Source organism: Glycine max, chromosome 3, assembly GCF_000004515.6.
Source record: "Glycine max cultivar Williams 82 chromosome 3, Glycine_max_v4.0, whole genome shotgun sequence".
NCBI lineage: Eukaryota > Viridiplantae > Streptophyta > Magnoliopsida > Fabales > Fabaceae > Glycine > Glycine max.
Genome location: NC_016090.4, coordinates 5,817,610 through 5,844,211, shown reverse-complemented (window position 1 = coordinate 5,844,211; position 26,602 = coordinate 5,817,610). Strand labels below are relative to the sequence as shown.

Genomic DNA, 26,602 nt, shown 5'->3' with positions numbered 1-26,602 from the left:
AGGAATAGTAATCTCAAAGTGCAGTAAAAGTCTTCTTAGCCAAATGACTTCACTGGATACTGAGGAGAGTGCTCGATATTCTGCCTCAGTAGAAGACTTAGACACAGTGGGTTGTTTTTTTTTTCCCATGATATTAGAGTATCTCCTAGAAACACAAGAACTAGATGTTGATCTGTGTGCGTCCAAGCATCCTCCCTAATCAGCATCTGCATAGGCAGACAAGTTGAAGGAATTACTTGTTGGAAAATGAAGACCCTGACCTAGAGTACCTTTGATGTATTGGAGGAGATGATGCACAACATCTAGATGAGGTGTCCTTGGATTTTGCATGTACTGACTCAGTTTGTTAACAACAAATGTAACATCCGACCTTGAAATAGTTAGATACATTAGGCGACCAAGTAAACGCCTATACATTGAGGGATTAGTAAGTAACTCACCATTGAGCATGCTGAGCTTTAAATTTGGATCCATTAGAAGAGAAGATGGTTTTCAGCCAAGGAAGCCAGTATCTTCTAACAGGGAAAGAGCATATTTTCGCTGAGTCAGTATGATTCCCTTGCTGGACTTTGCAATTTCTAGTCCGAGAAAGTACTTTAAGGGACCAAGGATCTTTAGTTTGAACAGAGCTTGAAGTTTGGCCTGAATAGAATGAACACATGCAACACTTGGGCCAGCAAGTAGAATATCATCTACATATACTAACAACATAACCAAGGAAGCACCTTTGCCAATGGTAAAGAGAGAATAGTTATTCTTTGACTGAGAGAAACCATTAGCAATTAATGTTGTTGAGAATTTACAAAACCATTGTCTAGAGGCTTGTCTAAGGCCATAAAGGGATTTGTTGAGTTTGCAAACAAGATTTTTATCAATTGAATTGTACCCTTTTGGAAGTTCCATATATACTTCCTCAAATAGATTGCCATTAAGGAAAGCATTATCCACATCAAGTTGTAAGATTGATCAATTTTTAGCAGCTACAACAACCGAAAGAACTCTAACTGATGTAAGTTTAGCAACTAGAGAAAAAGTATCAGAAAAGTTAATGCCAACCTGCTGTGTGTAGCCTTTAGCTACCAATCTGGCTTTGTGGCGATCCATAGTGCCATCAGGTTTGAATTTCACCTTATACACCCATCTGCAGCCAATGCATTGTTTTCCAGCTGGAAGGGGAACCAAGGTCCATGTGTTATTAGATTCTAAAGCTTTGATCTCAGCTGTCATGGCTTGGCGCCATTATGGATTGATGATAAAATTGTGGCTCATATGTAGTGGAAACTTGAGCAATGAAGTCCTTATAAAGAAGGTTGAGATGGACTAGAGAGCAATGGTGCCGAATAGGATGAGATCTTTGCCTAGGTTGTGGTCTAATATAGTCAGAAAGATAAGGTGGAGGGTTTGATGTTCTAATTGATCTTCTTAATGGAGGAGAAGACAATGTAGATGATGCACCAATGGTATTATCAACTGTAGAATCATATAACTGAATAGGCAGATTATTTGTGTAGAGGAAATAAGGTGATCAGGTTCAGAAGTATTGGGTTCAATGGCTCTAGGTTGAATGTTTGAGGTTATAGATTCAGGAATGGGTAAGGAAATAGCTAATTCATTAAGGAAACCAGGTTCTTGAGATGAATTGGGTAAAGTTTGAAAAGGGAAAATGCTCTTATGAAAGACTAAATCCCTTGAAACATAAAACTTCCTAGTATGCAAGTTATACAACCTGTACCCCTTGACTCCTTGTGGATAACCAACAAACACAGAAAGAACTGCTCTTGGAGAGAATTTGTTCCTCTCAGAAGCTAAAGTAGCTGCAAAGGCAAGACAACCAAAAGATCTCAAAATGGAATAATCAGGTGCAGAACCATGAAGAACTTGAAATGGAGTATTTTGTTTCAGCAATGGTGAATGCAATCTATTGATAAGGAAAACAGCAGTAACAACACATTCTCCCCAAAATGAAATAGGCACCTTGGACTGGAAAAATAATGCTCTAGCAACATTAAGTAAATGTTGATGTTTCCTCTCAACAACAGAATTTTGTTGAGGTCTTTCAACACATGCGAATTGATGTAAGGTCCCTTGAGATGCTAGGAAGTCTGTAAGAGCTAACTCCTTAGCATTATCTGATCTTAGACATTTGATTGAAGTTGCAAATTGAGTCTTTAACATTGCAAAAAATCTCATGATCACAGTTGGTGCTTCAGATTTATTTTTGAGCAAAAAAACCATGTAAATCGTGAATAATCATCCACAATTGTTAGGAAGTAACGATTATTAGCATAAGTTGAATGCTTATAAGGTCCCCAAATATCACAATGAATCAAATCAAAGGGCTTATCAAAAACATTATTAACAGAAGGAAAAGATAATCTATGAAACTTAGCAATAGGACACATATAACAACTTTTGATGGAAAACTCATTAGGGATGGAAAAAGGAATTTTATTACTCATAATTTTTAAAACATTGTCTGATACATGGCCAAAGCGATTATGCCAATTAATAGCTTGAGTACAAGTATTGGAAACAACATTTATGCAGGAATCAGAAATAGAAACATTGAAAGTGGAATGAGTATCCTTGAGGTTCAAGACATAAAGTCCTTGAAGGAGATCCCCTCTACCAATCTTCTTGCAATGAGGCATTTCCTGTATGATAAATTGATTTGAAGAGAAACAAACAGAGTAAATTGAATTGGTAAGGAGTGCACTGACTGAAAGGAGATTGAAGGCAAAATTGGGAATAAAAAACACATTATGCAGAGTTAAATAAGGAGATAAATGCACAATACCAATTGCAATGACTGAAACTGTTGCATTATTAGGCAATCTAACGATATGATTTGACACATATTGATAGGAATCAAAAAGATCAATGGAACAAACAATGTGAGTGCTCGCACCCGAATCAACAATCCAACAATTTTGAGGAAACTTAGTTAAAGAAGCAGACAAGACCATACCAGTGTTAGAAGACTCAATATTGGGAATAACAACATTTGAAGTTTGTGCTTGAAGCAAACTCATGAGTTGGCCATATTGTTTGGCAGTGAGATAAAAATCAGGAACAAAATTGGGTGTTGAGGCTTGATTCACTATTTTGCTTTTAGTATTAGAAGAAGAAGGCTTATTCTTCTTGTAATTTGGGGGGAAAACCATGTAACTTGAAGCACTTATCTTGAGTATGGCCAAGCTGACCACAATGTGCATAGAAGGGTCGATTCTTGGAATTAGCATTAAACTTGTGATCAAATTGATATTTGGAGTCCTTGACAGCAAAGGCATGAGATTGTGAAGCATCATTTGTGGAGTTGAAAGTAGAAACAGAAGCACCAATTTCTCTCTGTTTTTCTTCTTGAACCACTAGAGAAAAAATGCAATTAATAGAAGGGAAAGGATCCATAGAAAGAATCTGACCTCGAATTGAACCATAGGATTCATTGAGACCCATCAAGAAATGCATGGCATACTCCATCTGTGCATAGTAGTGCCAAGGACAGATATCGTTGCAGGTGCATGAATGTGCAGGCTTTAATTCAGAAATCGATTCCCAAATTAATCGCAACTTGGAATAATAGGATGAGATGGACATAGAACCTTGTTGCAAGGTTGCTAGTTCATGTTTCAACTATAAAATCAAGGGACCATTTCTCTGTTCAAATCTTTCTTTAAGATCATTCCAAATGGCTTGAGCAGTGGAACAATGAAGAATGCTTATCTGTATCTCTTTTGTAAGAGAATTGAGAAACCAAGATGCTATCATTTTGCTGCCATAAAGCATGACTGGAGTGCTCCAATGGAGGTTCGAGAATGGAACCATCCACAAAACCGAACTTATTCTTGCCAAGAAGTGCCATCTTGATGGCTTTCTTCCAAGATTTATAATTCTCGCCAGATAAAGGATGAGTCACAAGACTCAATCCAGGATTTCATTGGTTTGTATGAGAAAAGGATTGGAATCATCCATGGCACCCATGGGGGAACTTCGAAGAATCGAAGAATAGGAGAAGAAGTGCTAGAAAGGGATCAGAGAAAGCGGTAAAAGTTTATCTATGCTGATACCATATTAACAAAGAGATATGAGTAATAAGTGAATTCTCAAATTCTTATTCATAGGTAACAAAGAGATACAAGGTTATATACAAATCAGCTTAACAGAATCAGTAACTAACTTCAGCTTAACAGAATCATTAACTAACTTTAATTCTAACTAATTGCCGATTATGCTAACTAACTTTCATCCTTTTATACAACTGTAATATTATAGTTGGGGAAGGGAGGGTTATTTCAAGTTACCCTTTTTTCAACGGGATCACATTTCAACACCAGAATTTTATACAGTTTATCTGTTGTATCAGATATAATAGTTACGCAATTTTTGATCTGATTTTTAAGTATCAAGCTTTTCATGAAGTCAAACTCTGATTTTGAAGGTAAAATAAGTCTTGACAAAGCTGGGAGCAGTGAAGATGGGTTTGGGTTTCTTTATCTTTTCTCATGCTTGTTACTGATGTATCATGGCGCTGCTTATATGAAGACAATCAGCTGGTGAACTGTAGAAGCTCCACGTGGTGAGGCAAAATACATATGGTGGTCCCTCAAAGATGTATCTTTTCATCATGGTTAATTTGTTAGGAGGCCTGCCTTTATTTTGTTTTCTAGGCTAATATATTTGTATGATTTTTAATAAATATTTTAATTTTATGTTTAGGTATTAATATTTTTTTTTTTTAGTTTTTGTTCTCTGATAAAATAAAAAATATTTTGTTTTTTTATCGTTGATATTTTACTTTAGTCCATAATAAATTAAAAAATTATGTGTTGTTTTCATGATAATTATTTTTTATTTGTTATTAGCCTATTTGAAAAGACTAACGAAAAATGAATTTTTTTTATTAGAGACTCAACGTAATTTTTTTATCAGAAAACAAATATAAAATTTAAATATTTATTAAAAATACAAAATATATTTTAACCTTTTTTTTTCCAACTTTGGTGCTGCTGTTTATAATTCTAAGGCATGCTTTTCGGCCAAATAGCATTTTTTTGGTGTTGTAATCTCTTTCCAGAAGTTCTGGAAGTTATTGATATAATTTCATTTCCTTCGGCTTTAAAAAAATAAACCTTACTCTGGGTTGTTATTGGATCACTTTTTACTTTTGTAGATTCATTCTTAAACTTCAAAATGCTCAGCAATAGTATAACCCCTCTGAATTATCGGCAATCTATTAATACTATATTCTTGGTATGTAAAATTCCAAAATCCTCTGGTTCTAGTGTCTAGTAATGTTTTATGCTGAATGTTAGTGTCAACACAGAACACTAGGAAATAATTGAAGATAAATAGAAAAGTAGGTGCTGCTTAGTTCTTCATTGAACTCTTTAGAACCCAAGCCAGAAAAAAGAAAACTTTTATGGTACCATAATATAGACTGCTAAAATTGATCAATGTTGGTCTTAGGCAGATAGAAAAGAAGTCTTGCACGTAATTACACCAGAATTAGAAGGCTAAAATAATTGCCATCTTCTGGGATTGTGTCAAAAGCAAAATCTTCTGGCCGTAAAATTGTTAACTTGTTAGTAGCACTAGCCCTTGGATTCGGGGAGTTTCTGGCTGAGTTAGTGATCAGCTTCAACCCTCCTTGAGGTACTGAGGTGATTGCAATCTATGATTCAAAGTTGGCTCTGGAGAACCCTCCAAGAGCATCCCATTCTTCCTTTTGATTCTACCATACTCTTGCCATATCTACAATTTCAGTATTTACAAGTCTAGATTATGAGAAATGCAGGTGCTTCAAGGGATGTCTATTGTTCCCACTAACTTTGGATCAGGATTGGGTTAAAGGAGGCTAATCCTTCAAGAATAAGCATATGGATGAACAATAATCAACCTTGAAACCATACTTATATTTCCAAGCCCGAGCAGCATGGTTTACTAACAATTTGGCTGCCACGGACCTTTTTGGTGCTGAAGCAACTATGTTTATTACTTCACTGTTTGTTAGCAAATCCATAATCTGCAAGAAATAAAATTTAGACCTTATTGGTTGGGATAAATTTTGAGAAGTTAATTGGTTGTTGTTTATTGATTAAAAGCTCTCTTAGGAAATTGATAAAAATAAGCTATTATTTGTGCCAAATATGCTGGGACAAAACTTAGATACAGTTTTTACAGGTGCTTTTAACATTGTTCTTCAATCAAAATTGGATTTCCACCTTAGTAGTCTATGTTGACTTTTAATTGAAACCTTTATTACACGAATTTACTAGGTGAAACTCCAATTCTAATTGAAAGACAACAACGAAAGCACTTACAGAACTAACTGCATCTAATTTTTGTCCAATATGAACTAAACACGTATGTGTGGAAACTACATGCTGTTAATTCATTTAACCTTCTTGGTTATTTCTTTTCTTACACTATTTGATCAAATATTTGCAAACATATTTGGATTGAGAGGAATACGAGAAATGAGCATAACTTAAACACTAAAAATGATTGTTCTGTTCCTGTAACTGATTACTCAAGAATCAAAATCCAAAATTCGAAGTTGACATCCTGATATGAAAATGCTTACCCCATCAGAAGCCAAAACCACACACTTATCCTCCTTGGTAAGTTTTCTTTAAGACACATCAGGGACTGAGGCGACACCATAGTCTTTTAGGCAAAAATTTCTAAAGGCTCTTGCCATAGCCAGTCCAGGCAGTCCCTTTTAGGCATCCATACTCTGTTTACAGTAGGATCTTCTTCTACAGCAAAAATTCTCATAGCTTCTCCTGAGTAACATTGAGGAAGAAAAGCTAGTTAGACACAGACCAAGGGACATTAGGAAGAATTTCATAAAACTTATTTGGACTTGTAGAAGTAGCATATGGCCATTCAGTAGAATATTTTTAGCTTATTTCAATTAAATTTCAAAAAGAAGGTTATCAAAATAAGTTTGGTTAGCTTATTTACTAAGTTATACAATCAAGCTTTTAGGGTCTGTTTGGATAAACTTATCTGGAAGCACTTTTAGGAGAAATAAAATAAGAAAAAGAAATGAAATGAGTTTCTCCATAAGCTAAATTGTAGAAACTCTCTTGTATAGTTTCTCTAAAAGATGAGAGAGCTTTTACAAACTAGTATGTGCATAAGTGGTTTTGGATAAACTTACCCAAACAAGTCCTGAAAGAAGCTCTCATCTAATAAGTTCTTAATGAATATGGCTTAATTAGACAATTTAACCAAATAAACTCAAAAGGGTTGTAAGATTTGGAAACTAAGAATAGGTAATACCAAAACATACTTGGAATATCTGGAGTCAAGTCAACAGTAAGTTGAACAGGAATAAGGCGATTGTCAGGTGCTCTTCTGCAAAGAACTGCACGAGAATCCCTCACATTGCCAATTATTACTTGGTCACCCTGAAATTTAAAGGGGGAAAAAGATGTGGTTATAACATTGTTGCAAAAGTATTCACAAAAAAAGAAAAAACATAATTGCAAAAGCAACATTGGCAAGAAGGTAATGTAATTGTGAAGGTCTAGTTATACCTGTTTGAGTACAGATACAGAAGTGCTACCGCCATGAAATCCATCAGTGTCAATGTTCTTAGCAAGCTTTTCATTTATTTCACTGAAGCACCTCATAAAGGTTCCCTCCCACGACGGAAAGGACATGTTTTGGTTATCCTCAACATGGACATCACCGCGACTGCCACCATTTTGTGGCATTAGCATCATAGTGTTTCATGGCCTTTTCTTGTGACTGTTTGATTGATGCTGAGAGTTTTGAGGGTAGATTGTCACGTATTCACTGTGATAACTTTTGTCCTAGAGAAAACAAGGGAAGGAAAAATTGCATGCATGCAAGGAAGAAGTCTGCGTTTATGAGAAAAATTGGATGATTAAACCTTGAATTGAAATTTAAAAAAATGTTGGGGCTTTGTCTTTTATGTGTAGTAGTATTTCAGTTTTTAATTTGTTTGCAATTGTCACCACAGACTTAATTTGGATTGTAAGTTAAGTATTTAAACTGGCTCAGTTCTATTTTAGATTAAAATGATCGTTATCTAACTAATACTGTTTTTTATTTGTAGTTAATGTCGAATCGAAAAACTTAAGTCCACAGCTATATTTTAATTGTGTTGTGAGTAACGGATAAACACATTAGTTGCCTTTTTTTATAGTAAATTTTATAGTTTTATCTGAAATGAAATGAGTTTCTTGTATTGGAAAATATTTTTTTAAGAGTTATTCTTCAACTAAAGTATTTTTAGTTTTTTTTTCAACAAGATATTTTAAATTTTTTTATAAAACTTTTATCTCTGTTTAATTTTTCATTTTCATACTTATTTTTAAATTGAATTTTAATATTTTCAAAAGAATATAAATAAAGATAAATATTTTTGTATTATAATATAAATTATAAATTTAAAATTTCCTGTAGCACAATATTAATAAAATAATATCAATAGGATTTATTTAACTTGCTAGTCTCTAGTCTTTTGTGACTGTTTTAGTCCTTCTTAATCTTTTGATGGGTCTTAGTCCATAATTTTTTTTTTCGTTTATAGTCCCTCAATTTTTTTGTTTCATTTTTAGTCCCTAAAAAATTCTACATATATTGAGAACAAAAAATAAAACAATATTTTTTTTGGGACTAAAAAAAGACAAAAAAATCATGAAACTAAAAACGAAAATTCACAAAAGATGAAAGATAAAAAAGATAATAACCCAACTCGGATGAAAACTTGTAGTGACAGAGAATTTATAACAAGTAGTTAGAGCCATGATAACAATTTTCAATTATGTGACAGCATACCTGCGTGACATGCTTAATAGGAGCTGTATCCAGAGGTAGGTTGGAATCATCCTTGTCAATTTGATCAAAGCCACCCCTTTGGGTGAAAGCAAACATTGCATGCAATGACATGAACAACTTTAGAAAATATGATCTGAAGGAAAATAAGAAACAATGAGTAAGAACAAAGCTCTGAGCCCAATTTAGAGGAAAATAAGAAACAAGAATGAGAAAGAACAAAGACAATTGCCTAATAAATCAGCTTAGAGAATGATAAGCTTGATGAATTCTAGTTAAAGACTGAAATCAGGACTTTGCTTCTCAGATAGACCACAATCTCCTACCCAAGACCCTCTAGTTTCTATTCCTTGTTCATTGTAATTATTGTGTTTTAAATGATCCAAGTTTCACATAGGTTACAAAATTGATGCAAGGCATGGGAGGAACAATAAAATATAAGATTAAGAAGAAAACAACATTGTCTTATTTTTTCTATCTTCTTTGTTTTCCTTGTTGAACTTATGTTCTGGAAAATTTCCTAGAGATGTTAGACAGGAACTGCAATTTATATTGTTATTTCAAATCATCCATGGTGTGATTGTTAAGTTGGTTCACGAATCCTTGGTATTACTAGCAAGATCTAAACCCTTGTCAATTTTATATGAACCCTCATAGAATTTAGTGTCTTGAATTCAGTAATTATTACCTATCTAAACCAGTCAAGTCATGGCTTAAGGCCTGTATGCTCAGGGAGTTGCTGGTGCTATGCTCCAGATGGTGCCATGGAACAATCTTAAACACTTTGCCATCAGCTGACTGCGCCCTCGCTTCCTCCTCCTTTTGCCCTGGAAGATCAGCTTTACACGCATAAATATGAGCTTTCTGGTGTCACGTCAAAGTTGAATTCATATCCAATTACAGGTGCAGTTTCTACAGGACAATCTATCATCTCTGAAAAACAAAGTACACCCAATTACACTTTGAACACTGACAGAGAATGTAACAAGATGAAACAACCACCATGATTGCCGATATATTGAGAAAGTTCAAATACAATGGCATTGATTGATAACATTTCTTCAGGGTAATAACGCTTGTTGAATGAAATGAATAAATTAACTGTGAGAATAAAAAGACATGAAAAGAAAGATATCCTTGACTGAAATAGTTTTGTTTGGTTAGACTTAGAAGACGATGAAGTAGGTCAAAGAAGGAGAATTACCCGGTGCTCATCCTTGGTCACTAAATCCATCTATTGTCAACTTTAATGTGACGGATGTGGGATATTTGAGGGTGCTTCCTGCGGCATTGTTTTTCCAGCAAAGGACATCTCTCTATGGTTAATTTTATTAGAGAGACAGGAAGCCTTTCTCCCAGCATATTCTCCAGCAAAGGACATCCGATTATGGTTAATTCTTGCAGGGATGTGAGATGGAGAAGCCCCGTGCAGTCCAACATCTCCAGATTTGACAACTTATGTAGATACAGAGACGTAAGGGAGGGAGGCAGCAAACCCTCCTTAGGGAAGGACTTGATGCCATCACATGGACCCTGAACATGGAGATGGGTAAGCATGCCCATGGATGGCCATGCTAGGCCGCTCAGTAGTTTCTCACAATTGTGAATCGAAACTGTTCTCAGGTTAGGTGGCATACCCCCTTCTGGAAACGACTCAATTTCTGGGCAGTCTTTTATGTGAAGATATTCTAACTTTGGGAGAAGACTACTCATTTTGTCAGGTAATGACTTCAACTTGTCGCAATTGAAAACTTCAATTCGAGTCAAATTGGGCGCAGGCAATCCTTCTCTCCAGAATGATACAAAGTTGGGGCATCGGCAAATTCTCAAAGAACACAGACTCTTGAATGACTCTGCCCCTGAAACCAAAAGAGATTCCAGATGTTCACAGTCATGGATTTCGAGACTTTTGAGATTTGGAAAGGTAACCAATGGAAGAGACGTGAGAGAATCACAACTATTGTATAGTGACAGTGATTCCAGTAAATCGTGTTTGTGTTGGGTCGGGAATTCCAGATTTTTAAGATTGCTGATATGCAGATCCTTCAGAGATGCAGGTAGACGACCACACGGAAAAGATATGGCTGACGAACAATCACTCAATGTTAAATGTTGGAGGCAAGTTGGATCAATGCTGAAGATGGCCTCGATCATGGACTCCACCATTGGGCTTCCTTCTACTTTTATCCTTTCCAACAAAAGAGGAAACACATGCAACGATACATTATTGCTTTTACATATCTCTAAGCCCTTAAGGATGGGAGCCCTTGGCAGGGAAGAGACAAGAAGCTGGCATCTTGTAATATTGAGTGTTTCTAGAGCAGGAAGGTGATTTGGCAAATCTCCCCTTAGTTTGGGGCAATCCTCTATTGTAAGAGACTTGAGTAGAGGAAAGGCGTCTGACTCAGGGGTACTCCACAACTCCCAGCAACACATGTTATTAATGTATAGCGTTTCAAGGGAAGAAAAGGGAGTCACAGAAGGACAATCTTCATTTTTGTAAAACCCTGCATCAACAGTCTTCACTGACTTCAATATTGAAATATAGAGCTGCTTAAGAGATGGTAGTTGCCCAAGCGAAGGAAGCACACAACAGTTATTACAATCATGTAATCTTAGACTTGTCAAGTTGTGGTAGGAAAAATTTCCCACCCAATCTGGAAATATGGTTCCATTATAACCCCATATTGTTAGAGATTCCAGGTCTGGGTGAGGTTTTAATTTGCACAGTACATCTAATTCAGTTTGGAAGTCGGTGCCATTAGACCATTTCAACGATAAATGATTTATGTTCTTCTTATCCATCATCCTAGCCTCCAATGCTTCATTGCTTCTGGTTACATTCTCCAAATTCCTAATAGAAAGCGAACCATGAAGATTTGAAAGTGTCCCCAGTTCTTTGATTCCGTTCTCTTTATGGTTGCCCACAATAAAGAAATCCAATTGCTGCAAATGACTTAACATTCCCATTCCTCTAGGCATCTCTTCTATACGAGTACCATAAATATGAAGATGACACAAGTTTACAAGATTTTGCATGTCAGTAGGCAACCTGGTCAACATTTCGCAATGAGACAACACCAGAGTTTGTAGATTGTACAAATTACACAATGACTCCGGCAGTGTTCTTATTCTTGTAAAAGAGAGATTTAAATAACGCAAATGGATCAATTTACCTATTGAATCAGGCAAAACATCCAGACTTGCAAAGCCACAAAATGATAAAACTCTCAAGCACTTAAGCTTCGATGCTACAATACCTGGTGCCTTTTCCTTGTTGAATGAAGAATCTTTAAAATCAATTGCCAATAAAGTTCTCAAAAATTGTAGTCTGTCAAAAACTTCAATATCTGAGATTGGATCACTGAACTTTGTAACTGACAAATGACGAGTCTTTATACCAATCTTGGTTTCTTTTCCAAGTTCTTCTGATCTGAAATAGAATTCTCCACCAAGGTATAATGCTAGATCATGCACGAGGTCATGCATTACAAAATAATTGCCCCAAGTTTGATTACTTGAACGTTGAAAAAATGATCTAGAAACTAAATCATCAAAATACTCGTAACCAACTTCTAACGCCTTTCCTCTGTTTGGAAGCTTCAAAAGATCTTCAGCCATCCACAACAAGATCAAGTCATTCTTTTGAAATTCAAAATCTTTAGGGTATAATGAACAATAAACAAAGCATCGTTTTAAATGTGGAGGGAGATATTGATAACTAATTCTCAAGGCTGGAATAATTTTACACTGACTTTCAGGAAGTTCCCAAATGTCACTTTCAAGTATATTATTCCAATCCCTAATAGCATGCTTTCTTCTCAACATACCTCCAAGTGACCGTGCTGCTAAAGGCAATCCATTACACTTTTTAACAATCTCCCTTCCAATTTCTTCTAAAGCTCTTCTAGCATCCCCACTTGATTCTGAGGGGGGAAATGCATGGTTTGCAAACACTAGCCAACAATCTTCATCTGACAATTTACTTAGAGAATAAACTTGAACAATATGATAAGGGACTACATTCACTACATTTGCATTGCGGGTTGTCAAGAGAATTTTACTTCCCCTTTTTCCATGTAGAAATGGTTTTGTAAGATTACTCCAATTCTCATAATCCTCGATCCATACATCATCCAAGACAATTAAGAATTTTTTAACTTTCAGTTTGTCCATCAATTCAAGTTGAAGCAAGTTTAGATCATTCAATTTACATGACTCTTGCGTGATTTGCTCTATCATAGTTTTTGTGACCTTAACAATATCAAATTGATCAGAAACACAAACCCATGCATTTAAATCAAACATCTGCTTCAAATTCTCATTGTTGAACACAGATCGGGCTAAAGTGGTTTTTCCAACCCCACCCATGCCTACAATAGCGATCACAGACACTAGTACACCATCACTGCTATCATCTGACAACAACATCTTCATTATGCCCTCCTTGTCTGTATCCCTACCATACATACCATATCCATCTTCCAGAGATGTTGTTGGCTGAGTATTCCATGACTCGCTCATCTCCCCTGCCATCACTTGCAAAGGAAGACCCTTCATGCCTCCTAAAACTGTGTCTAATTTGTCAACTATTTTTTCCAACTTACTGGCCATTTTCCTATCAGTAAAGCGAGAAAGCACTTTACTTACCTTCTTTTGAGTTGCAGATTTGGTAGAAATTTCATCCAGCAAGTCATCGGCCTCATAGAGAGCATCTTTGACCTCAATGAGCCACTGGTTGACACTGGAGAGTTTGATTTGTTTCTTCTCAGCATCATCAAGCACAGCTCCAACCACTCTCAGAGTGCTCTTCAAGTTCTCAAGCAAATTGAGGTCAAGCTTCTTTCCACGGATGAAGTCAACAACCTCATCTGTAGACAGCTTGTCGAACACAACATCAAGGAAAGCCGAGAGGAATGCACCACCAACTGCCTCAGCCATGATGTCAAGAACAAAGGAAAGGAATTGGTTGCAATAAACTGGGTTGGTTTTCGACAAGCTTAACTGGTGTGATGAGATTTGATTCTAGTCAACTCTCTTCACTTTTAACTCGCTTTGCGTTAGTACCTACCATCAAAATTAACCGTTAAATATATTAATTAAAAATTCAATGGTTTAGATTGAAGTCTGGCTACTTTAAAAAGTGTAGTGGTAGTAGGTGTCTTGTCCTCTTTTGAAGACAATGTTCTTGGTTGGATGCTTTTTGATCGTGGAATCTGGGGGAAGTACCTACCATCAAAATTCATCGTAGATATATTGATTAAAAATTCAATGGTTTAGATTGAAGTCTGGTTAAATAAAAGTTGTATTATATCTGTTTTGTATTACTTCTTACTGTTCTTAGGTGTGCAAGTTGGCTTTAATTTATAAAAAGTAAAAAACCTTAATGCATTTTGTTTTTTTTTTCTTCTGTAAGTGTTTTTAAAGAAATTTATCTAAAAAGAACCAAATTGTTAATGATAAGCTTGATGCATTATAGTTTATAGATGATGACTGATATCAGGACTTCCCTTCTTAGACAAACCATAATCTGCTACGTATGACCCTCTATTTCCTATTCCTTTGTCATTGTTTTTATAGTGTTCTAAATCATACAGGTTTTACATAGCTTACAAAATTGAGGTAAAGAATAGGAGGAGAAAAATAAAATATTAAGATTAAGAAGAAAACAAACATTATCTTATTTGTCCTTTCTTTTTTTTTATTCCTTGTTAAAGTTATATTTTGACAATTTTCATAGAGATACTAGACTGGAACTGTAATTTTTTTTTTTTGTTTTTTCAAATCATATAAGGTGTGATTGCTAATTTGGTTCACGAATATTTGGCATTACCCTCATAGAATAAGAAGCTTTAATGTTTTGGTGAAAGTTTATAGATATTACCTATCCGATGAGGCCAAGTCATATTGTTAAATTTCTTTAAATTACTTTTGTAACTACATATTTTATTTTTATTCATTTCAGTTATGGATTAAAGTTATTCCTAAACTTTAGGAGCAAGTCACTTTTAATTTTCAATTTTCCTGAAATTAATAAGTGGTTAATATTTGTTTTCCTATATATTGTATTGCTCCTCAGAATAATTTGATTAAGCAAAAATTATTATATTTCCTCCACCTTGTATTGTTTCTCTTTTTCCTTGCTTATTATATTTTTTTGCTACAAAACTAACAATTGATATCAGAGATGAAGGTTCGACTTGGTGACCGACTCAAATAAGTAAGATGGCACGGCGCAGCATGCAGTGGCGGTGTAAGTACCATAGGTGGCCAGAATGGCTATACTCGTGACCGGCTCAGAGGAGTAAGATGGCGGCGCAGGGTACCCCGCAGATGTAGCGGTAGTGCAAGTACTGCAGGTGGTCAGAATGGCTATACTCGTGAGCTCCAGAGGAAGGCTACCATGTGGAAGAGACTCACACTTGAAGGGGAGATGTGTTGGAGTACAAGTGTGAGGTGAAGTCTCACATTGGGTAAAAGTGGAAAAGTTGAGCACCATATAATTGAGGAGAATACCCATAAACCTGAATCTTAAGGTTTTGGGTTAGAGTGTGGTGACAGACTTCCTTATGTGGTGACTCATGGTCCATAGGTGTTTCCCTCGAATCTCCCCAACAATTGATATCAAGAGCCTCTTCTTAAGGAACCTATGCATTTTAATTTCTGATGGATTCTGACATAAGTTTTTTCCAAGCCATCATTCTTGTCTTTACCAGGGAAAGTTATGATCTCAGATGATCCTACTATAAACCAGATCAGAATTCACAAGGAGAAAGAAATATGTCAAGAAGAACTAGCCAGCAAGCAGCGAAAATAGTGCAAACAACCAAAACAAAGGTAAGGGTAAAAAGAAAAATTACTCACCTTGTCAGCATTGCGGAAAAATGGGTCACCCACCATTCAAGTGTTGGAGAAGACCAGATGCAAAGTGCACTAGGTGCAATCAACTTGGACATGAAGCTGTAATTTGTAACAACAAATTTCAACAAGCTGAAGCCAATGCCCAAGTTGTGGAGCAAGATGAAGAAGATTATATTTTTGTTGCAACGTGTTATTCGATGAGGAGTAGTTTTGAATGTTGGTTGATTGATAGCGGTAGTATGAACCACATGACAAATGATAAGACTTTATTCAAGGATTTGAAGCCAACTAATGTCTCAAAGGTCATAATTAGGAATGGTGATTATATTTCTACAAAAGGAACCATTGCAATTTCAACATGTTCAGGTACCAAAATAATATCAGATGTTCTTTATGTACCTGACATTGATCAAAATTTGCTAAGTGTAGGTCAATTGAGTGAAAATGGATTTAAATTGTCCTTTGAACATCAACACTGCCTTATTTATGACAGTGCTGGCCGGGAAGTTCTAAGGGTTAAAATGAGAGGTAAAAGCTTCTCATTTGATCCAACAGAGGAGGTGCATGCAACCTATTACACTAAAGTCAATCCCATAGAACTCTGGCACAAAAGACTGGGTCATTGCCATCTTGAAAGAATGCTAGATATGAAAAAAAGGGACTTGGCAAAAGGCTTACCATAATGTTTTGATAATTTACCAAATCGTAATGCTTGTCAATTTGGTAAACAAATCAGAAAGTTATTCTCAAAATCATCTTGGAGAGCCTCTCAAAAGTTGCAACTAATTCATACTGATGTTGCATGACCTCAAAGAACACCATCACTGAAAAGGTAGTCTCTACTTTGTTCTTTTCATAAATGACTTTACAAGAATGTGCTGGGTTTTTTTCTTAAAATTCAAGCATGAAGTGGCTGGAGTATTTATGAAGTTCAAGAACATGGTAGAAAACCAAAGTGGCTGCAAGATTCAATTTCTAAGATCAGACAATGGGAATGAGTATACTTCATCAAAGTTTAATCAATTCTATGAAGAAGCTGGCATTGAACATAAACTCACAGCTCCATACACTCCAGAGCAAAATAGAGTTAGTGAAAGGAGAAATAGAACTGTGATGAAGATGGCTAGGTCCATGTTGCATGAGATGGAGCTACCTGAAACATTTTGGGCAGAGGCGGCTAATATGGCTATTTTCATGCAAAATCAGCTTCCAACCAAGGCTTTGAATGATAAAACTCCATTTGAGGCTTGGTATGGGTTTAAGCCTTCACTAACCTTTCTTAAAGTGTTTGGTTGTGTTTTTTTTGCTTATGTTCCACAAGTTAAGCGTGACAAACTTGACAAGAAATCAATTTCGGGCATCTCTGTGGGCTACAATTCAATTTCAAAAGCCTACAAAGTCTATCATCCTCAAACTAAAAAGATGACAGTCACAAGAGACATGCACTTCAATGAAGGTAAGAAATGGGATTGGAACAACTCACAAACAGGTGGGTTTTTCCTCAACAGTGGAGACAATCATCCTGGAGAACAAACAACAGAGCTTATGCATAATGAATTAGGAGATGACCTTCCAATCAGAGGAAAAAGGTCACTGTTCGACATCTATCAAAGATGTAATATAGCAATTTATGAACCTTTTAGTTGTGAGGAAGCACTAAAAGATCCAAAATGGAAAATTGGAATGGAGGAGGAGATGTCTATGATACACAAAAACAAAACTGAAATTTTTGTTGACAACCAACACTACTACAAATTGTGTTTTCTAAGTCGGTTCTAGAAGACCTTCTAAGACGGTTTTGAACCGTCTTAGAACGCAACGTCGTAAATTGGTACTACACTTTTTACATCGGTTTATGAACCGTCGTAGATTATTATGTTTTCTAAGACGGTTATTTAATAACCGTCTTAGAATGTTCATCTTACAAAGGCGGTCCTCAAAGCTAACCGTCTTAGTGACTATTACTTTCTAAGACGGTTTTCATGTCACCCGTCTTAAAATGGAGTCCACAACATGAAAAATCTAAGACGGTTATTAAATAACCGTCTTAGTATGTTTGAGATTCTAAGTCAGCTCTTCTTAATAACCGTCTTAAAATAACCTTTTTGAACTTAATTTTTTACGACGGTTTTTCTTATGACCGTCATAGTTTCTCGATCATTCTAAGACAGTTATTAAATAACCGTCTTAGATAGTTTTTCTTTTGTTTTTTTTTGGATTTTTGATTTTGGTTTTTTTTTATTATTAAATAATCGCCCTGGGAATATTGTCACGTGTTAAATTTACCATCTTATTCGCAACAATTTATAAACCATTAGACATAAGTTACTTTTTGAAATAAAAATTAAGGCTTTTCCCACCAATTTTCAGTTTATAAACCACCAATCATCCAACAGAAACAATATTGTCAACCTATATATTATAACAGACACTCGATCAAAATCTTTATTGCATAAATAATCGAATAAGTAAATTGTCTGACATATCGAGCAACTATTGGGAGAAGGGAACAACTACTATTAACTCCAATGACAGCCAAAATTGCAAAAACTAGAGCACATAACATTATATTTAAGAAGGAATGTTTGGACTAATTGGTGTACCATAACCATCGGAACCACGACCAAAATCAGGCCCTCCACCAGGACCACCCTGCAAACAGAGTTAAAACATATACATATAAGGAAAACTTGACATGTCAAAGTAGGCCATCACAAGAACTTCTACAAATTCTTTATCAAAATTAGGACAATGCTACTTCATAGATAAAAAAGAATATGGGTTTTCCTAACTAGAGATTAGAGAAATATCAAAATAATAAAAAGTGATAAAAATAACAACACATTTTCTCTCAACTTGAAGTCATCATGCCCAACTCTAGCCAAAATTTTCAATATGATTTGATTTTTGCACTGGTAGAAGCAAATAATATACCTAGTTTAAGTATGAGGATCGAAAATGATAAGAGGGCCAAAATGTTGTCCAGAGAGCAAAGGAAGAAGCTTCTACATAAAGACTATAGTCTAAAAGTCTGAAGTCTTTTTCTGAATAACAATTTGATTACCAAATACGGGCAATTCAACAATAAAACTTATTGTTTGTCAATGTGATATTAGTTGGCAGATTACATTAACATCCCTAAGATTACTTCAAATTATACACAATATCCCTCCTTATTTCATTACAAGGATAACAAGGACACTAACCAATTTGCCACAAATTTAATTAAAAAGTCATAGTAGTGATTAAGAGTTTCCTGTTACTGCAGTGAATTTAGAGACAAGTTTTGGTTCATTGCCCTTTGGGTTGGTGAAACGACCACATCATCAAATGATAGTGGGTGAGGGGTTGCTCTGTAAATGCGTGACAAAATATCCTGAACGAGAGGCCCAAGTTTTTCTTACAACTTTTTATTTTAATTTTTTCAAATATCTAAAACAATGATGTAAACTTTTTCAATTATCGGCAATAAAAGAAAGAGAGGGCCATAAAATTAAATGAAAGGAGGCATGAATGCTATGTATAGTATAGTAATCATTCGGTGATGTGGACCAAAAAACACACGTCTTAGAAGAATGGGCTAGTATTTCTTTTAGTTTGTAATCAATCATTCTATCGGGTATTTAGCCCATCTTCAATTTTAAAAAATCATCTCTTCATCATTGTTATAAACTATTGAGTTATATATAAAATGTAAGAATTTGAACGGGGCAATAAAAAATGTAATTCATTTTTATATAGGACTTTTTTTTGATAAAAAGTAGCTTGACGGGTAATAAATATGAAGGATTTGACATGTGACACTAATTTTGACAGATTTATGATATAAAATATGGGAAATAATTAAAAATGATAATGATGTCTAACAAACAACTATTATATATATGTCAAATTGAAATTATCAAGAACATAAATGTAAATATAAAGAATAAATAATTAAATTCTTTATTCTTCTAAGTCTTTATACAAGGTGTTAGGAAGAAAAATTACGCATATGATTCATCGAAAATCTTATAGATAAAATATAGTACATAAGTTAATATAATACGTTTATTAGAAAATATCTGACAATTTATACAACTAAAATTAAGAGTGTAATTTTACTTGTCCAAATTTTATGAAAGGAATTTTCTCTCAGAAAACATAGAACAAATATTTATAAATACAAAAATAAACATTCAACTTCAAACATTGAATTGTTTATAAATATAAAAATAGTCATTTCCACTGCCTTTTTTATTTCCTATTACAATAGAAAAACAAGGAAAATTAAATAATACTGTATTCATTAAATAAAAATGAGTCTTTAAAATTTACCTGAAAAATGAGGTCTGCGTGGATCTCCACGGTATCCATCACGGTCACTGTTGAATCTCCTCTCTCCGTCAAAGCGAGATGGGCCTACTCTCTGGATTTGAATCTCCTCTCACGGTCACTGCAGATTCGGCACATCAATCTCTGGGTGCTTTGCCACATTGAAGTCCTTCTTCGCAAAGCAAACTCCCTCTGAATCAAACAAACACACCTTACAATTTTAACAAAACCGTAAAGCACAACAAGAGACAACAACGTTAACTAACGAACCTTGGAAGATGTATTTGTAGATCTCTTTACGATTCTTCTCGGGAATGATCTGCACAAAACAAATCAAATTAGGGCAAGCATAAGTTGATTCCACCATGGTTGCTACGGTGGGTGAAGCGGCAACGGAAACAAGCTTAGCTGCGGCTACCACACTATGCGTAATATAAAACCCTAATACTACTTTCTTCCCATTTTATAATGAACCTCCCAACAAGTTACGGCTTATGTTTTGGGCCTATACATGGCCCGAGTTTGACAAAATCATATATGGGGGTGATTAATTTTAAATGCAAGTTATATTTTTTAAAAAGAAATAAAATACTAATTAAGAGGTGTGTGGATAATAATTAATTTAATTAAGAAACAAAATAATTTAATTAAGAAATTAAAAAGAAATAATAATATTTTTTTATAACTAAATTATCTTAATTAAAACATATATATGTGTGGATAATAATTAATTTCATTATTTCAAATCAGAATATATAATTATTCAAATTATCTCAATTATTATATTTATATAATTCTATGAATTAAAAATATAAAAAAGTTTCTCTAAAATTTTCTTGCTCAAGTGCATAAAATGTCCCTATAATTTTATTATAATAAGAAATTTAAAATAATCTGAATTACCTTAATTAAAACATATACCAATAATGACTTTAATTATTTCAAATTAGAAAATATACTTATTTTAATTACCTTAATTACTATATTTATATAAAAAGTTTAAAACCATCTTAATAACGTTAACTAAAACATATACCTAAGTTACTAATTACAATTGATTAAATTATTTCAAATTATAAGATGATTCTGATTACCTTAATTACTATATTAATATAATTCTATGAATTAACAAATAAAGAATAAAATCTCTAAAAATGAACAATTTAATTGCATAAGTTTTCCCTCTCAAACTTATTTGCTTTTATTATTATTATAAAGATAAAGATACAAAATATTCCTAATCATACCTTAAGATTACAATCGGTGCATAAAAAACTCATTATAAAATTATGATTAGCAAGTGTACATATAAATTGTTTGACTAACCAGATCAAGAAAGAAGATCCGAATCAGATCCATGCATGAGAATATTAATAAGAACATTATTCCTGCCACAACCTGGGAATATTAAGAACAGCAACACTGCTACTAGCTATATATATATATATATATATATATATATATATATATATATATATATATATATAACAACAGGTGAAGATATCAAACAACAGGTGGCATACCAGTCGAGCTTGTTGAGGCAACTAAGGTCTGCATCTAAAGATTCTAAACTTGATTTGGTTTCATAACTGGTATAAGGTGCATTGAATATAAAAGAAGTTGTAATCACAAGTATACAGATTAGGAATAAGGCAAATAACATTTCAGATTATAATTAACATGATCCTATCAGCAGTTGTGGTTACCTAATTCCTGACACTCACTTCACATGAAGAAGATCAACAAGCAATTGTAAAGCTCCAGAATCACCACAGACCTCCCACACAGCTGATTGGACATCTGTATCTGATAGTTGCCTCTCCCTTTCAGGTCCAGCAAGCTTCATAGAAACATGAACATATACAATGCAATTCAATATAATGCTTATCACTTACCTTCAGGATTCTAAACTTCTAGCTAAATGTAATAAATTTAAAATTCACCTCATTTTATCACAGCTTAAAATCTGCCAACAATCGAAAATGTAATAAATTTAAACTCTACCAAGTACGGTTGCATTCCCTCAAATCAAAAGATCTTGAAAAGCAGACCACCATGAGTGGCAAAAAATGGTGCGAAGACAAGCGACTCAACTGCCATGAGCTTGATGAGGATGTTGAGTGAAGGGCCTGAAGTATCTTTGAGAGGGTCTCCAATGGTATCCCCCATAACAGTCTGCAAAAAGACAATTTGCTGCAAGAAGAGATTGATATGTAATTCTAGTCAAGGATAAAAATTATCATTAGGAAATATTCAAAACTTTATACTTAAATTTGAAAAATTATTACGAGAGCCCACTTAACATAGGTAAGCACCACGTCATATAATTCTGCATAAGTTGCCACATTCTTTTTTTTTTCTTTTCAAAATCAACAAGAAGGACAACACACATCTTTCTCGTGATCACAAATTGCGATTTTCAGGTTGCTAGCTCCAAGGGCAAAGCATATTCCAAGTTGCATTGACCAATATTTCATAATGAATTAGCCAAATCATCCTATGGTCCTATCTTAGCCCAGAGAAGCAACTAGATCCAGTGTAGCTAAAAAACTTAAGAGGACAAAAACCGGAAAAAAAAATCTTAAGAGGACAAAAAGAAAATAACCCTGTATATATTATAGGGGCTAAAAAACTATTTAAGTCTTTTCTTAAAATCTTCATATGTACTTGTATACGATTATTAATAAAAGGAAGTGAAATCTGTCATTCCATACCAGTACTAAGCTACCACTTACACTAAGACTCCTACTTCTAAGCAAGTTTCTATTTTAAATGATAAATCACACATGACACAACAATCTGGATCAGTTGTACAGTTCAAATAAAATGAATAAAATGATTTCACCAAAATGGAAAAGAGAAGGGATAGGCACACACCTATATACTTTTACTCTATAATTAAGTTTTCCTTTACAGCTTCTTTCTTTAATTTGACAGAATACGAATTACTTTATATAAGTGATGTCCCATATGAAACGTAGAAAGGAACAATTAATTAGGAAAAAATGACTTCTTTTTTTTCCTAACTCCCTTTGTTCTATGCACTCATCATGCTCTTTTAATTTATTATTAGCATCAATCCAGTATACTATTTATGTATATACTCACTATGCAAACGTATTACGTATGCAATCAAATAAAATATTTTAAAATACTAAAAAACTTTCCTTTATTACGTAATCCACCAAATAAAATATTTGAAAAATATTAAAATCTTACACGTCAAAATATTAAAAAAATTACTTATAAATATGGTCAATAAACTTTCCTTTTTAAATTATATTTTTTTATCCATAAACTTAAACTAAATTTTGTTTAAAAAGATGAAGTCCAATATATAATAATAATTTTTTATGGAAGATAGATATAGCATTGCTAAATAGAAAGAGAAGAGCAGCTCACTGAGCTTCTTCAAGAATAACTATGCCTTCTTCGCTCTTCACTGAAAATAATTATAAGCTCGAGTAGTATTAACTAAGTACTAACCACTACATAAACTGAGAAATAGATAACTATGGCTTCTTTTAGCTTACCTTGGTATTAACTAAATGAGGAACCCGAACCCTTTTGAAGCCATCAGGTAAACGCTAACAAGGTGAAGGGTTTTCCATATCAGTAAAAGCATTGCAAACCTGCAAACAAATCACAACCAAATAATTAGCATACAGATTTTGTTTTGTCCAACACTAAAATAAAGATCTTTACTAATAATTAAAAGACCCAAAAATCATGTTAATCTGCCACAAGTTGAAATTTGATACTGCCAATTATAATTTAACTATCTGAAAGCATAATACTATTGAGACAAGTAATTCTCACTTGCTAGGAAGATTATTTGGGTAAGGATTAAAACAGGGACAAATATGTTATAGTTTATGCCTACATTACTGTCCAAGTCAATATGATGACCAATCAATCACCTGTTTTTCATCCTGAAGCCCTCTATTAACTTAGTAATTTAACATGCTGAACAATTAATATTACCACTTTTGTGAAACCAAGTTTAAATCTTATTAAAGAAAACAATATAACATGCTACTAAACAATACAACTTTGCTTGAAACAAATCAATGGATTGACAGTAGCACAATGGCAATACTACTTTATGGAACTGTAACAATTGAATGATACACATACAACACACTTTTACAATTTTCTATTCCATATATCTTGCTAATAATAGGAATTGTTACACTGCCATAAATATTAAAAGAATCTGACATTCTCTATCGGGACTTGGGATAATTTGACTTCCGTCCTTAATGACAATGGTATCATCACTGTGTACCTTGACCCCATCAACAAGTATTGTATTTTGAGTTCTTGACTACAGCATGAATGCATGATACACCTAGAAACAAAAGAATTAAAATAAAAGGAGTAAAATATGAAAAGGAAAGGAGATAACACCCTTCTTGAAGTGATATATAAACATCTAATACTTCAACCCAGAATGAGGGGTGTAAAAAACATTTAAAAATAATTATTTAAGTAATCAGTATTCATTCACCATCATGAAGCTGAAACAAGGTATATATATTTAAGTAATCAGTATATATATTTTTTCTTATTATTGTCCTAGCTGTGATTTCCTAAGTTTTAACTCTAAAAAAGCAACATAGTGCACAAGGTCTGCGAGAATGGCTGAGTAGCGGCGCCGCGAGATCTATAGATGAAAGTTAACATAAAAATCATACATTTAAATAGACTCACAAAATAGAAACTATACATTTAAATAAAAGTTTTAAATGAATAATGTTTGGAGTTTTAAAAGCAAACAAAAAAGCAATGCACTACAGTTAAACAAACAATTCATACTTTTCATTCCTTTTGAGCAGTCATCATCAACAGAGGAAATAATATAAACTTCCACCTGATTGCACCCTTCTCCCTCCTTTTCTGGTGAATCTTGAACCTCCTTTCTTTTCTTCTTGTCTTTCTTTGACCTACCTACAAAAGCAGGACAAATTTCATGTGAAAACGAATGTATAGTTTCCAAATGCAAGAGTGAAATCCACCAGAAAATGTATTTTATTACATGGTTTGATAGCTGCTCCAGTATCAGAATCTCTGTGCCCATCTAACCCTTGGATCTCCTCAGCTTTACAATGAGGATTGTACATTACTCCATCTGACACCATTGGTTAAAAAAACAAAGATGTTGAGAATGAACATTAGTTTACTTAATTTTATAAAAGAGGTGTATACTAGATGCCAGAACAGGGAGAAACAATAACAACAAAAACAAAATTAATACAATATAGCATTAGAAAAGTAATGAACAGTTCTACAAGCCAACACCCAATAATCATCACTCACCACTTTGCTCATCCAAATCAACCTCTTGGCCTTTCAGTTTTCATTTCCTAACTAAATTCTTGTCCTTGCTCTTTCTCTTTTTGTTGATGGAAGTTTTCTCCTTTTTTGCCTCTTTAACCTGCATTCCATTGGCACTATCCAATGAAACAAAACAACCACTTTATTTCAGGGACAACTCAACAAAATGCGATGAATATGAAAGCATAATATCAACATAGTTTACCTTCACTGTTCTGCGTGGCAACAATTATCTCAACATCAAGGTTTTGTTCCCTGTACCTCTTATTCTTCTTCTTTTCCCCACTGTGTGAGTGTCTTTTCCCCTTCTTCATCACTTTCATCGTAACAAAAACTCAACCTGTGAAAAATATAAAACATCAACAATATTATCGTTACTCCGAAAATTAAGAATAAACTATATAACATGTAGTAGTTGCTATTGATTGATAAAAAGGACAAATAATTGGAGTACCTTTTAGATTTGAGAAATAATGATAGATAAGTTGCATGCGACGAGGGAGGGAAGAATAACAATCGTCGTTGTTAACAAAGGTATTGAGTATTGTGTGGTAGCGCAGCTAGGGCAATTGGGACATGGACTGCACGATGAAACAATTCACAAGAAATTTGATCCACTTAGAAGTTAAAACCCTTTCCTTTACAGTGGCGTATAACCTAATATTTTTGAGACAGCAGGCTAGGTTTGAGGTACACAATGTGGGTGAGGTTCAGGGTTTGAGGTACACCATGTGGGTGAGCTTCAAGGGGCAAGGTAAAAAGTTTGACGGAGATCGACAATGACTGAGGAAGAAACGTGAATGGTCTGCGAGAATGACTGAGTAGCGGCGCCGCGGGTTTAGGTTAGTTTTTATATTCGTAATACTACGACGGTCCTAGGTCAAAACCCGTCGTTGACTTCGTTGTACGTAATTACAAGTTTGTCACTACCATACATTCTAAGACGGTTATTTATAACCGCCTTAAAATGTACGACGTGAAAAATTATTTTTTTCTCTATAATTGCAAAATTGCCACCGCGCCTTTTACTAAAACGGTTCTCCAGAACCGTTGTAGATCGCGCGATGTAGAATGCCATAATTCTAGTAGTGCAAGCAGCCATTACTATTACAAGCAATCCAGTGTGTCATGGGAAGACTAAACATTTCAACATCAAATTCTATTTTTTGATAGAGATGCAGCAAAGTGGAAAAATGAACTTAATTTACTATAAGTCTGAAGATCAATTGACTGACATGTTTACAAAACTATTGCCTATCAACAAATTTGAACTCTTCAG

At 34.2% G+C, this 26,602-nt stretch overlaps 1 protein-coding gene and 3 long non-coding RNA genes across 14 annotated transcripts; all 4 read right to left on the bottom strand.

Annotated features, from left to right (window-relative positions):
- Positions 1–5,357: 5,357 nt before the first annotated feature.
- LOC121172728 (putative disease resistance protein At3g14460) lies at positions 5,358–13,838 on the bottom strand. Of its 11 annotated transcripts, none has more exons than XM_041014386.1 (7): positions 10,016–13,838; positions 9,500–9,744; positions 8,815–8,947; positions 7,545–7,871; positions 7,298–7,415; positions 6,584–6,785; positions 5,358–6,022 (listed from the first exon to the last, which is right to left on the bottom strand). In XM_041014386.1, exon 1 carries the CDS (start codon positions 13,750–13,752, stop codon positions 10,036–10,038), a length of 3,717 nt encoding a protein of 1,238 aa, XP_040870320.1. In that variant the 5' UTR covers positions 13,753–13,838; the 3' UTR covers positions 5,358–6,022; positions 6,584–6,785; positions 7,298–7,415; positions 7,545–7,871; positions 8,815–8,947; positions 9,500–9,744; positions 10,016–10,035. The 11 variants fall into 11 exon arrangements, with proteins under 11 accessions (XP_040870320.1, XP_040870326.1, XP_040870327.1 ...); XM_041014392.1 differs by having other exon boundaries at positions 5,358–5,751; XM_041014393.1 differs by having other exon boundaries at positions 7,545–7,823.
- Positions 13,839–18,105: 4,267 nt separating this feature from the next.
- LOC102668133 (uncharacterized) lies at positions 18,106–21,377 on the bottom strand. Its single transcript, XR_413435.4, has 4 exons — positions 21,313–21,377; positions 20,257–20,305; positions 19,990–20,178; positions 18,106–18,324 (listed from the first exon to the last, which is right to left on the bottom strand). It is a non-coding gene; the product is annotated as an uncharacterized lncRNA (long non-coding RNA).
- Positions 21,378–21,535: 158 nt separating this feature from the next.
- Positions 21,536–23,618, bottom strand: LOC121174660 (uncharacterized). Its single transcript, XR_005890914.1, has 3 exons — positions 23,520–23,618; positions 21,930–22,179; positions 21,536–21,826 (listed from the first exon to the last, which is right to left on the bottom strand). It is a non-coding gene; the product is annotated as an uncharacterized lncRNA (long non-coding RNA).
- A 287-nt stretch (positions 23,619–23,905) lies between these two features.
- LOC102668219 (uncharacterized) lies at positions 23,906–26,124 on the bottom strand. The gene is made up of 5 exons (XR_005890905.1): positions 25,778–26,124; positions 25,529–25,663; positions 25,306–25,439; positions 25,025–25,117; positions 23,906–24,936 (listed from the first exon to the last, which is right to left on the bottom strand). It is a non-coding gene; the product is annotated as an uncharacterized lncRNA (long non-coding RNA).
- Between the last annotated feature and the right edge of the window lie 478 nt (positions 26,125–26,602).

Excerpts from the sequence above, each read along its gene's own strand:
- LOC121172728 (XM_041014387.1), bottom strand. The coding sequence starts at position 13,752 with ATGGCTGAGGCAGTTGGTGGTGCATTCCTCTCGGCTTTCCTTGATGTT.